Here is a 13,260-nt window from a genome sequence, read left to right as displayed (position 1 = left end):
CTATATTATATATATAATTGTAATATATACACAAATATACATATAACACATACATACATCTATATGTAATACAAACACACATCAAACATACACATACACACATCCATATATTTCAGTTTCTACAATGTTACTCTCTTATAGGTTGTCAAGGCTAACCATTTGCTATTATATAACAAGGTGCTATGTGCTTTCCTGGGTTAGAGTATTTCTCCCACTCAGTATTTCTTAGTAACCTGTAATACTTTTTGTAGGGATGATGCTAGCTTGTCTTTCCCCAGTCCACTTTGAAACTATGATTTTGGGAAATGAATGACTTGTTTCATCTACAGGCTTCATTCTGCTTTCCCAGCATTCTGTGGTCTCACATTTGTGCACTGAACACAAACATGGTAATCATTTCAAGGAAATTTGGTTGAATAGAATGTTTCTTTTAATTATAAACTTTAATATTTACTTAATATGCTTATATTTACAAAAGTAGATAGATTTGCTCATAAGTGAATCATAACAGAAAACAAGGAAATTAGGAAATACAGACATAGCCCGACATGGTGGTAGATACCTTTAATCTCAGTACTCAGGAGCCAGAGGCAGGAGGATGTCTGTGAGTTTCAGACCAGTCTGGTTTCTGTAGCAAGTTCCAGGACTGCCAGAGCTACATAGAAAGACCTTGACTAAGAGAAAAAAAAAAGAGTAAATAAATATACAAAGTGAATAGAGAGGTCAAAGTATCATAAAGTTTAGTATATACTTTGATTTTCATAACTATACTCTAAAATTATTCTCACATTGATCTATATATAATTGGTACCCCTAATGTTTCTCTCAGGTCTATGGCAGCAAAACCAGGAGATACACTGTTTAATCCACATTACAAAGCTTTCTTACAAAACCTCACAGAGTAATCTGCAAACATTTTTATAACGATCCATTCATTTTCAGACACACTAGACACACAAACTCAAGTGTGGTCATCCAAACCCGCAGATTTCGTTTAGTGTGAATTTAGATATTGCTGAGACTCTAACAGCACCATAAATGAACCAAACAGAAGAGGTCAGGGCTTCCCACGCAACAGAGACATTTGCCCTCGGTATCTGACAGTCAGGAAATCTTTAACTGTTTGGGTGCATCCAACTCAGATTCTTTGGCATGTAACTGTTTGGAAGATAAGCGTATCGAGTAAAAGGTTAAAAAGTAAAGGTTAAAGATTATATAATTTATTAGTCAAAAAGGTATACTATTTTAAGGAAAAAAGAAAAGCAGAAACACCAAAAAAAACCAACAGTGTTCTCTTGCAACAAGTGAAACAGTGTTTCTAGGAACAAGAGTATCCGAGGTAGATGTAGTTAATTTTCTTCCCAGGCAATGGCCAGATTCCTAGCTGTTCCTTCTGCAGAAGTCTACACTTGTGTTTTTACCTGTGTGGAACTATCTCCGCTTCGCTGTACTATTGAAAACAAAGCAATATTTCCTCTAGTGCTTTTCTCATGACTTCATAGACTAGTAAGGCACTTACTGGATTTCTGCTATACTGGATATTAACTTCATAGGGATCCCCCCACCCCTAATTTTCTCTCATATTTTAAATATCAAGCTGCTCACCATTACTCACACCTGTGGTCCTAGCATTCAGAAGGCTGAGGCAAGAGGATTGTTGTAGATTTGAGGCCAGTTTGGGAAACAGTGAGCTACAGCCCATCCTGGGCTTCAGAATGAGTACCTGTCTCCTAAATAAATAAATAGCCAAAACCCAATTAAGCAGTTATCTTACAGAATTTACACAGAAAGCTGAAGCCAGCCTGGCTCCTGAAGCTGGTCTTTCTCTCCATTCCTTTTCCTTTGGAAACTGCGCACTCTACACTTTGGGAGCTCCCAGACTAGCCTAAGTAAGACTCAGCAAAGCCAGGATGTTAACAGGGATCTTTTCAGATTTGATCCTAATCTTCTTAATTACTTAAGGAAAATAAGGATGCAGAGATCTCAGATGGGAAATACAGAAGTGACAAGTGTCTTGCTTACCTGCTTTGCTGAACAGAGTTGAGCCACCTCAAAGCCCTGCTTGGATTTGGCAGCTTGCTGAGCCACTGCTTATCTCCAGCTGACTGAGTCTGTCTTCTTCTCCCCTTGCCTTGCAGGAACATTTTCAGATGTGTCTGTGTTCCCAGAAAGCCAAGCAGCGAAGAGGGAGGCCCAGAAAGAAACTGGTATTTCCTCTCCTTCCTGCTTTGGTCTGCTTTTTTTTTTTTTTTTTTTTTTTAAGTTTTGTTTGCTTCCAAAAGGACTCTTGAAGGGTGGCTCACAAAACAGTGGGCCCCCTTGGAGGAGTCCTGTGTGTGTTGTGTCTTCCAAAAGCCACAAATATATTCTTGCAAATATACAGCTGTGACAAACGCAGAGCTTCTGGATGTCTGTTTCACTTCATAGAATACACTGAAACAACACACTTTGGCCAGAAAATGCTTATTAAAGCATCACAACTTGCCCCCTATCTTTATCAAATGAACTGAGATATTTACATCATTAGAACTAGTCGGAGGAGGGAAACAGCCTCCCAAGTGTTTAAAGGATTAACATTAAGCTATTAAATTATCGCTCATTTAAATATGGTAAATGGCGATGGTAAAAGGAAGCTTTGTGCCGAACACGCTTTCTGCACAACACTGTCTTCTTAACTTATTAGTTCTAATTTTTAAATGAGTGGATACCATTGGGGACAGGTGTGCAGGGTATGCCTGGCACAGAACGTGACGCGGTGCCATAGTTTCTTTTTATACGGAATATACACATTTCGTAATCTTCATCCAAGTGTGGCATGTTTCTACTGTGTATTTAAAACATTTCTGAATCATATTGGTTCAGAATTGTTAACTAAAATATATTAAAAGTTAATACGGATTTACCAGGAGGAAAATATGATAAGTTTATGATCATGTCGCTGTCCAGTTCAAAGCTTATTGTGTCTCCATGTTCCTCCAGTCTGATGAATGGTGATCCTGTTAAAAATGGGCAGCCCGCTCAGAGGCAGCCAATATGATGACCCTTTTGGATAAGGCCAATCTCTTAATTCGGGGTTTTAGCTTTTTGTGCTCCACTAGGACATGTCTGTTTGTTCTGTGGCTCCCAGCAAGACTCCTTCTCGCATCTTTTACTCACCTTGAGTTTGTAAGCTTATGGTCTGTATGCCATCCTCTATGCCACTTCCCACTCCACACCCTGATTAAACCCGTGGCTGGAATTGAGAAGGGGGGCTGCGCCTCATATCTCTGAGCCTTCTCTCATGCCTCAGTAGCTCCAACTTGGTCTTTAAGACCTCCTCATCCTGGCTGCTGCCTGTTTTTCACTTTAGTGTTTGTACCACCATGTAATCGGCAAGTGTGGCTGCCTATTAGTGAGTACTGCGTGTGCTTGTCCAGACCTTCACTTTCTGATGCTTTTGTCTCTTTCAAATTCCTGCTGTGTTCATGTGTGAGTACTGTTCTCCTCCTTAGTTTGATGTGTTTGCCAATTGTATTTTCTCTGAACAGTGAAGTTGGTAATGATTTTTCTGTCTTTTGAAGTAACAGCTTCAATTTTCAAACCTCCAAATATGTATTACATGATATTGAAATGCTATGTGAGCACAGATTATCCGACCAACAGGTGTTCTGAGTCTGGTTTATTTTGAATCCCAAGTATTCTTGGCACAATTTCTTAGACCTATTAGCCAGCAAGTAATTATTTATTGAATGATGTTTTTTTCTTCTTCTTCTTTGTTCCAAAATACATGATGTAACTGCCATCTCCTGGGGTATGCAGATGTTTGTGTATATATATTTTTATTTTAGTTAAGCATGTGATGCATGTATTCAAAATCTAGATATTAGGATGTGTATAATTATCTAGAACCCTAGAGCATTTTGAGTAATCTAATATTTGATATTTCCATTTAAAAAATTTATATTAACTTTGTGTAGTTTTAGCTTGGTTCTTAAGAACAAAAATCAAAGAAAAACAAAAACAAAAACAAGGAAAACCAGTGAACAGTGAACTCTGGGATACGTGTTGTTAATTTTTATCAACATTTTTTATTTTTTAATTATTTGTATTAATTACAGTTTATTCACTTTGTATCCCCCCTGTACCTCCCTCCGCCCTCCCCTCCCCTCCCAATCCCACCTTCCCTCTTCCCCACCCTTGTCGCTCTTCCAGTCCACTGAAAAGGGTGCTCCTCCTCCCCTTCCCTCTGACCCTAGTCTATCAGATCTCATCAGGAGTAGCTGCATTGTCTTCTTCTGTGACCTGGTGAGGCTGCTCCCCCCTCAGGGGGAGGTGATCAAAAAGCAGGCCAATCAGTTCATGTCAGAGACAGTCCCTGTTCCCATTATTATGGAACCCACTTGGACACTGAACTGCCATGGACTACATCTGTGCAGGGGTTCCAGGCCATCTCCATGAGTGGTCCTTGGCTGGAGTATCAGTTTCAAGAAAGACTCCTGTGTCCAGACTTTTAGGATCTGTCACTGTCCTTGTGGAGCTCCTGTCCTTTCCAGGTCTTATTATCTCCCACTTCTTTCATAAGATTCCCTTTACTCTGCCCAAAGTTTGGCTATGTGTCTCAATATCTGCCTCAATACCCTACAAGGTAGAGCCTTTCAGAGGCCCTCTATGGTAGGCTCCTGTCCTGTTCTCTGTTTTCTCCCTCCTCCGAAGTTCATCCTCTTTGCCTTTCTCAATAGGGATTGAGCATCTTAGCCAGAGTCCTCCTTCCTGATTAGCTTCCTTAGGTATACAGATTTTAGTATGTTTATCCTATATTATATGTCCAGTATCCACTTATGAGTGAGTATGTACCCTGTGTGTCTTTCTGTTTCTGGGATACCTCACTCAGGATGATCTTTTCCAATTCCCATTATTTACCTGCAAATTTCATGATTTCAATGTTTTTTATTGTTGAGTAATATTTCATTGTGTAGATGTACCACAATTTCTGTATCCATTCCTCAACTGAGGAGCATCTGTGCTAGAAAAATGCAAATAGATCCATACTTATCGCCCTGCAAAACTAAAGTCCAAGTGGATCAAAGACCTCAACATAAAACCAGACACTTTAAATCAGTTAGAAGAAAAAGTGGGGAATACCCTAGAACTCATTGGTACAGGGGAAAACTTCCCGAACAGAACACCAATAGCACAGGCTCTAAGAGCAACAATCAATAAATGGGACCTCATGAAACTGAAAAGCTTCTGTAAAGCAAAGGACACTGTTATCAAAATAAAGCGACTGCCTACAGATTGGGAAGGAATCTTCACCAACCCTATATCTGACAGAGGGCTAATATCCAGTATATATAAAGAACTCAAGAACTTAAACAGCAACAAATCAAGTAATCCAATTAAAAAATGGGGTTCAGAGGTAAACAGAGAATTCTCAATAGAGGAATATCAAATGGCAGAGAAACACTTAAAGAAATACTCAACATCATTAGTCATCAGGGAAATGCAAATCAAAATGACCTTAAGATTTCACCTTATACACATCAGAACGGCTAAGATGAATAACTCAAGTGACAACATATGCTGGAGAGGATGTGGAGAAAGGGGAACCTTCCTCACTGCTGGTGGGAATGTAAACTTGTACAGCCACTCTGGAAATCTATCTGGCATGTTCTCAGACAATTTGGAATAGTGCTTCCTCAAGATCCAGCTATACCACTGCTAGCCATATATCCAAAAGATGCTCAAGTATACAACAAGGACATTTGCTCAACCATGTTTGTAGCAGCCTTATAGTTATCAACATTTTAAAGGTATGGTGTACAAACTTAAAGAACAATTGTTGCTTCTAAACTGCAATGTAGCATTAAAAGGGTTCAATGTGAAGCTTAAGTGGAAAACTGCTGCTCACAAAAGTCTTTAAGAATAGTGCAAGAAAATTTTAGTCACATAGTTTCTACCATGGTCACTGCTTACTGCTACTAAAGTAAACTGAGCAACTGTTACATTTACTATATGGCCTTGTGGTGTGTGGTACAACAGTTGCTTAGCATGGGCAATGCTTTGAGGTCCACGCCCAATACTGTGAAATAAATTTTAAAGTACAGATTGGTGACTTCTTATATCCACAGGGAGGGTAGATTTTGCTGATTGGGGGTGCTAACTCAGCTGCCCTGTACAGCTAGCTCTGACTCTGATCCTCTTCCACTTTTCTTCTCAAGCTTGTATCTGGAGGTAGGAGATACAAGAATAGCCCCTTGCCTCTGGATGTTTCTCTCTCTCTCTCTCTCTCTCTCTCTCTCTCTCTCTCTCTGTCTATCTTTCCTGTAAATCAGTTTCAGCGTCTCAGACAGTGTAGGGAACGGCAGAATGAAAAATCGCCAAAGGGGCTCAGTGCATACATTCATCAACTTCAAGTCAAACTATTTTTCTCCTTTAATATTTTAAATGTCTTACCAGTAATTCTAGAAGAGACTGACAAAACAATAACATCTTCGTTTTTTTTTCCCCTAGAGGGAATCTTTAATTGTTTTAAAAGGCAAAACAATCACATTCTTATAAATATATTCATTAAAATGTGCATAAATATAGTTATTCAGTTGAGCTGCATTGGCAGACACGATAGTTGTGACTTGTACATGAGCTTTACTCAGGGTAGATGTAACTGTTTTCTGTTGGTGCTTTAAGTCTCTCAACAGAGTAACTCAGCAGACTGGCTGGCTGCAGTGAGCAGTATTTAACCCCTTAAACTCACACAAAAATATTTGTCTTAGTTCATTCTCACTCCCTCACTCTCTCTCTCTCTATATATATATGTATATCTTAATAATATTCCTTATTTTATTAAAAAGTTAAAAAGAGCAGTGAGGTAGTTCTGAGCCTGCAACACAATAGCAAATTGACCTTTTCCATGTCTCTACTTTGTTTAGTCTGGATTTGTTTTCCTTCACCTTTTGACAAGTGACCAACTTCATGGATCCTCACGGCCATTGCCTTATTATTTTATTATCATTGTTATTTCATCACCCCTTACCCATGTCATTCTTTCCAAAACCATAGAGACTATTTGGCTAGTTATTATAAGTTTCTAAAACAGCAAACCAGGCTGTAGAGCTGGCTTAGCTGTTAATAACATTGGCTATTCTTCTGGAGGACCCAGGACAAAACAATAACATGAGTACCCACATGGTCACTTAACAACTATCGGTGACTCTAGTCCCAAGGAATCTGATGTCTTCTTCTGGCTTCTTTGGGCACCAGGCATGTATGTGATACACAGGCATATATGCAGGCATACACATACATAAAATAATAAAATTAAAAAGAAGAGAACAGTAAGATACTCATTATTTATTTTTTTTTTTAAAAAGGACCTTGAACTTTAGGGAAAAAAAATTCTTTTAGTCATATGGGAATCTGAAATAAAAGTTCAAGTACATTCAGCCACAGTACATAGTACTATGTTACTGTAATTCCATGGAAGCAGAAGGATTGGAGGAGGAGGAGGAAGAAGAAGAGGAGAAGAAGAAATATAGTAGTTCAAGTTACATTTAGTTTATTGAAAAGGCAAAGGAACTGTAAGAAAGATAATAAGGATTTATACTTTTCTTTTTAATGGGAAAGGGCCTAACCTTAAAACACAACAATGATTACATGCCTTAGAGCAACAGCAAACTGTTGTTTCCCAGCACTGCGTGCTGGCACTCAGAAATGAAGCATCACAGGCAGTATCCTCCAGCAAAGCGTCTAGGGAGATGGCTCCACATCACTGCCTTAGCTTCTGTTAGTTCCTCCTTCCCCTTTCCTTGGGGATGTAGCTCCCAAACACCCTGTCTTCACAAAATGCTCTTCCTGTGTATACTCACAGGGATGTACACATTCATCTTCCCTCTGTACGTGTTGCCTCTGTGGCCAAATTTATCCCCCATTTAAAAGTCATATGGATTCAAATGCACTCCAGCAATCTCAGCTTAACTTGATTAGTCTACAAAGACTGTACTTTCAGGGAACATATCGTTTGGTGCCTTGGGTTAACATTCCAACATATCTTATTTGGGGGCCCCAAGAGAATGCATAGCAATTAGTAAGAGAAGGAAGACAAAGCCTGAGACAGTTAATTGCAGTGAAGAAACACTGAGGGCGGGAGAGAAATCTACTCCTCAGTTATCCCACTAAAGCAGAAAGCCTGTAGGGGTATATGTTTATAAACTCCCACTAGTCATGGTGGAGGGGATATTGATTCCCTTACTTTATAACATTTCTGAACTTCAGGCAAACAGTCTTCAGAAAGCTGAGAGACAAAGACCTGCAAATTGGAAATTTTGGGCACACAGAATTTAAAGGAAGGAACTATGGTAAGGATGAAAGCAGCATCTCTGGTAATGCCCGCGACACTCTGTCAGTAAGAAAGCATGGAACCCAGACATGCTGAAGACACTCAAAGCAAGTTACAAAGCAAGGGCAGGCTTGGGCTGGAGAGATGGCTCAGCAGTCAAGAGCATTTGCTGCTCTTGGAGAGAGGAAGAGTTCAGTGCTCAGCACTGAAGTCAGGGGTCTCACAGTGACCTAAAAACGCCAGCTCTTTACTGGCTTTCATAGGCACGTGCACACACACAAACATGAATAAAAAGGAAAGGAAAAGAAGAGGAACTGATGAGTATGATCATTACTTAAGCTGAGCAAGGAAGCAGCTAGGACTATGGTCTATACAATTTGAGATGAGAAAGGAAGTCTTCCAACTGTGGAGTGTCTACAGAAGAAATGTTTAGGCGGGCTTATCTTTGCTCTGGGTAATGAAAAGCTACATTTTTAATGTGTACTTTATAATTCAGCCATTGATTATTTCTCAGGACCCCTCTCTGTATTCTTTTCTTTTTATTGGTTTCATTTGCAAAAACTAAAATCAGCATGCATTTTCCATAAGTGCTATATCAAGTACTGAAGAACAGAATTTTGTTTTCTCAGAGTTCTGTTTACCTTTATAGAAATTAATGTGTGTGTGTGTGTGTGTGTGTGTGTGTGTGTGTGTGTGTGTGTGTGCTATTTCCCAAACATGGTCTCTTTTTGAGATTGGAACCACAACATATGGCATTTTGAAAGGACCCAAGTTAGCCCATACCTTCTGTTCACTCTGAATCCAATACCTTCTCAGAGGTAAAGTGCGTACACACAATTCTTAAACCTCTAAATTTTAACCTTTTTTAGCTCTAATGCAAAGCCTCAACTATCATTTAAATAACATATAAACCTGTAAATGGCAGATTTAATTCTCCTTGAAGCAAAATTTTTTACCATTGTTTCTGTCCCTCAGAGAGATGCTAGTTTACTATCTTGAATTTCCTTCTACTCTCTGAACTATCTGTAGTTCTTTTCCTTCGCAAAGTCTTCCCTGGATACTTTCCTCTTAGAACACTCTTTATTGCTTCTTTATCAAGCAAATATCTATGTGGTATTTTCTCCCATTTGATCTTTCATGGTCCTGGTCACTTTCTTATCCCTTTCAAGCCACTATAATTCCACTCTGATGAGACAAACCTCACCCTATTTCAAGTCTGATAAAAAAATCCTTTGGAGGCCAGATTGAGAAGTAAAAGCAAGGACCAAAGGGGGTTGCTATTGTCCTCACTATAGCTCTGGGAGAGTCCTGAAAATATGGGAAGAAGCTAGCAGATAGTCATAAAAAAGAGGTGAGATGGCCCAGTGCTTAGAAGTGTTTGCTGCTCTTCCAGAAGAGCAAAGTTAGCTGTCAGTGTTGACTTCTCCTGGTTCCCACCCACCTGCAACCCTAGTTTTAGGACATGATCACCTCTTCAGGCCTTTTCAGGCCTTTACACATATGGTCACACAGGCACACACACACACACACACATACACAGAGAGAGAGAAAGAAAGGGAGAAGAAGAAAAGACAGGGAAGAAGAGAGAGTGAGAAGTAAGGGAATTAAATTAAAGAAGAAAAGAAAGAGGAGGGATGAAGGAAGCAAGGAAGTAAGGAAGGAAAGTAGGAAGGGGAAAGGAAAAGAAAGAAGAGAGGAGAGGGAAATGAGGGCCATGATACGTATGGACTGAAGAAGGACAGGAAAAAAGTACTAAGGGAGAAAAGGAAACAAGGTGTGAGGTGGAGGAGGAGGGTGGAGGCAGGGAGGGAAGGAAGCAGGATTGATCTGAATGAAGGGAAAAATGACTTTATTTGTTTAGACACTGTAAATGGAAGATTATAGCAAACAAAGATGCTGAACTTATTTCCTTCTCTCAATGATAAATTATACATGTGTACGTATATGTTTGTCTGTGTGTGTAAGTAGGTATGTATATAATGGATGTTTGAGGATATGTTTAATGTGATATCAAGGTAGGGTGGGCTCTGAAGGACTACCTAGGAGTCTATTGTATAAATATAAGTGTGAAGTTTTGTTTGAAAGTTAAAATTTATTTACCTGATCTTCATTCAGCTTTGGTAAATGGAATCTTTCAAGAAAATTGTCCATTCATTTACATTTTTGAATTTTGGTATGTGTAGGCTTTTGCAGTAAGACCTAATGATTCTTTGGATTTCCTCAGTGCCTGACATTATGACCCCTTTTCATTTCTGGTTTTGTTGATTTGGATAGTGTCACTCTTCCTTTTAGTTAGTTTGATTAAGGGTTTGTCTATCTTGTTGATTTTCTCAAAGAACCAGCTCTTGGTTTCGTTGATTCTTTGAATTGTTCTCTTTGTTTCCAATTTATTGATTTCAACCCTGAGTTTGATTATTTCCAGCCATCTACTCCTCTTGGGTGTGTCTTCTTCTTCTTCTTCTTCTTCTTCTTCTTCTTCTTCTTCTTCTTCTTCTTCTTCTTCTTCTTCTTCTTCTTCTTCTTTTCCTACTGCTTACAGGTGTGCCGTTAAGGTGCTTGTATGAGATGCCTCGAATTTCTTTATGAAGGCACTTAGTGATATGAACTTTTCTCTTAGCACTACTTTCATTGTGTCTATAGGTTAGGGTAAATTGTACCTTCATTTTCATTTAGTTCTAAGAAGTCTTCAATTTCTTTCTTTACTTCCTCCCTGACCTAGCTGTCATTAAGTAGAGAGTTGTTCAGTTTCCATGCTTGTGTACATTTTTTTGCTATTTCTGCTATTGTTGAGGTCTAGTTTAGAGCATGGTGGTTTCATACGATACAAGGGATTATTTCAGTCTTCTTGTATCTGTTGAGGCTTGCTTTGTGCCCAGCTATATGATCAGAGTGCAGGGAATCTTATGGAAGAAGGGGGATATAGAAGGACACAGAGGGGCAGGAGCTCTACAAGGAGACCAACAGAGCCAAAAAGTCTGGGCACAGGATTCCCTGCAGATACTGATGAATCAAGAAAGGACCATACATGGAGAGGACCCAGACCCCCTGCTCAGATGTAGCTCCTAGGCACCTCAGTCTCCATATGGGTTCCCAAGTAAGAAGAGCAGGGGCTGTCTCTAACATGGACTAAGTGGCCAGATCTTTGATCACCTCCCCTGGAAAGGTGGCCTTACTAGGACAGGGAGAAAGAGGATCCAGACAGACCTGATAGGCTAGGGTCAGATAGCAGGGGAGGAGGACTTCCCTATCATTGGACTAGGTGGGGGGACAAAGAGGTGGAGAAGAGGGAGGGAGGGTGGGACTGGGAGGAGATAAGGGAAGGAGCTACAGCTGGGATACAAAGTGAATAAATTGTAATAAGTAATAATAATAAAGAAAATTAAGAAAAGAAAGTTAAAATGATGACTCTTTTAAAGGCAAATTTTTTAGGCATTTAATGTTTGTTATGTTTTTGCTTGCACTAGTAAATGCTTTTTGTAAATAATGTGTTTGTTGTAGCATAGGTGTGGTATAAACTACAAACATTTCTTTAAAATTATATTATTTTAGTGTATAGGTAAGAACTCTGTTTTAAAGATATTTATTTCAGATGTTGTTTAAAATATCCATTTATATTGTTAACCTGGTGATATGATCTATTAACAATTATTGGTTTTTATGAAGCACTTTCTAATGAAAGACCCAGGATCATCTTCTAAATTTAAATGGAATAGAAAAGGCCAGGTCTCACCATGAACCTGAACCTGAGAAAGGCTTTGTGGTATTGAATTAATACCAAACTCATCTGCACCCAAGATGGGCAGTAAATTGTCAGGAGAAACAACTATTTTGTGAAATGTTGCATCATCATTTCCACGGAAATATACTGATATCACATGAAAAATATTATTTCTGTTTAAGTTTACAAATAAAAATTATAAGAGATACCTTAAAATTCTTTTAACTTATATTTCAGAAGTAATGTTTGTGATGCTAATTCTAAAACATTTCTGTGATGTTTAATTCCTTCAGAATCTCTTGGTCATATTCACCCCACGCAATTTATTCCGGATCTACCTTTTGCATTCTCAGCTCTTTATCCACGCCCCTCGCCAACTTTGAGTTTCTCCTTGCTCTTCTTTAAACCCATAAAGCCTTGCAAATGAGGCCTGCTCAGGGGACTCCTCAACCACCGTGGGGCATGCTGACTTTCCCTCTCCCAGCAGCTAGGGATGTATCTACCTCCCCGCCTTTACACTGGAATTTTGTCTGGCTTGAACTTGCATAGATATTGTACAGGCTGTCACAACGGCTGCCAGTTCATCCCTGCAGCTTCCCTGTTGTTTGAATACATTGTTTCCTTGAGGTTATTCACCGCCTCACTCTCTTTGCAATCCTTCTCCTCCCTCTTTCACAATGAAACCGGAGTCTTGGGAAGATGAAGGTTAATATAGATGTCCTGTGTAGGGCTGAAATGCTCCACCATCTCTCTTTCTCTGCATAGTGACTAGCTGAGGGTCTCTGTGTCAGTTGTCATCTACTGGAAAAAGAAGCTTCTATGATGACTGTTGAGATGGTCTCCTGTTGAGATGTTTATACGTCAATGCATTTTTGTCCCAAATTCTAAGCACATATAGAAACAAAAGTAATAACATAACATCACACATTCATAGACATCTTACTGTTATTCTATGTAGGTTTTTTTTTTTTAATTTAACCTTTGTATATGGCATATAGACATTATGCTGCTCATTTGAGGACAAGGGATAAGCGACAGAACCTGCATTAAATTTCAGGGTGTATCTGAGTGAGGAAGCTATGTTTCTAACCAGACATGGGGATTTATAGTTGTTGGTAAATAAATACTTCAGTTATTTACTGAGTAGATAAATTTGCTGAGTAGGAATCAGAAATGACGATTTCAAAGAAACAACAGAATGAGCAGGTGCTGAGGGGCCCCAGTGCTGATA

At 39.2% G+C, this 13,260-nt stretch overlaps 1 protein-coding gene across 26 annotated transcripts in view; it reads left to right on the top strand.

Moving 5' to 3' along the window:
• Nucleotides 1–13,260, top strand: part of Rims1 (regulating synaptic membrane exocytosis 1) — a 479,343-nt gene that overhangs the window by 175,325 nt on the left and 290,758 nt on the right. For 19 of the 26 annotated variants that reach the window (XM_060369758.1, XM_060369759.1, XM_060369761.1 and 16 more), the window contains one exon: nt 2,139–2,207. The exons of the other annotated variants lie outside the window; for them this stretch is intronic. In XM_060369758.1, the coding sequence (XP_060225741.1) occupies nt 2,139–2,207 (69 nt within the window). The remainder of the gene's footprint in view (nt 1–2,138; nt 2,208–13,260) is intronic. 26 annotated transcript variants of the gene reach the window in all.

This window comes from Meriones unguiculatus, chromosome 16 (assembly GCF_030254825.1).
Source record: "Meriones unguiculatus strain TT.TT164.6M chromosome 16, Bangor_MerUng_6.1, whole genome shotgun sequence".
Lineage (NCBI taxonomy): Eukaryota > Metazoa > Chordata > Mammalia > Rodentia > Muridae > Meriones > Meriones unguiculatus.
This window is presented reverse-complemented; position numbering and strand designations above follow the sequence as displayed.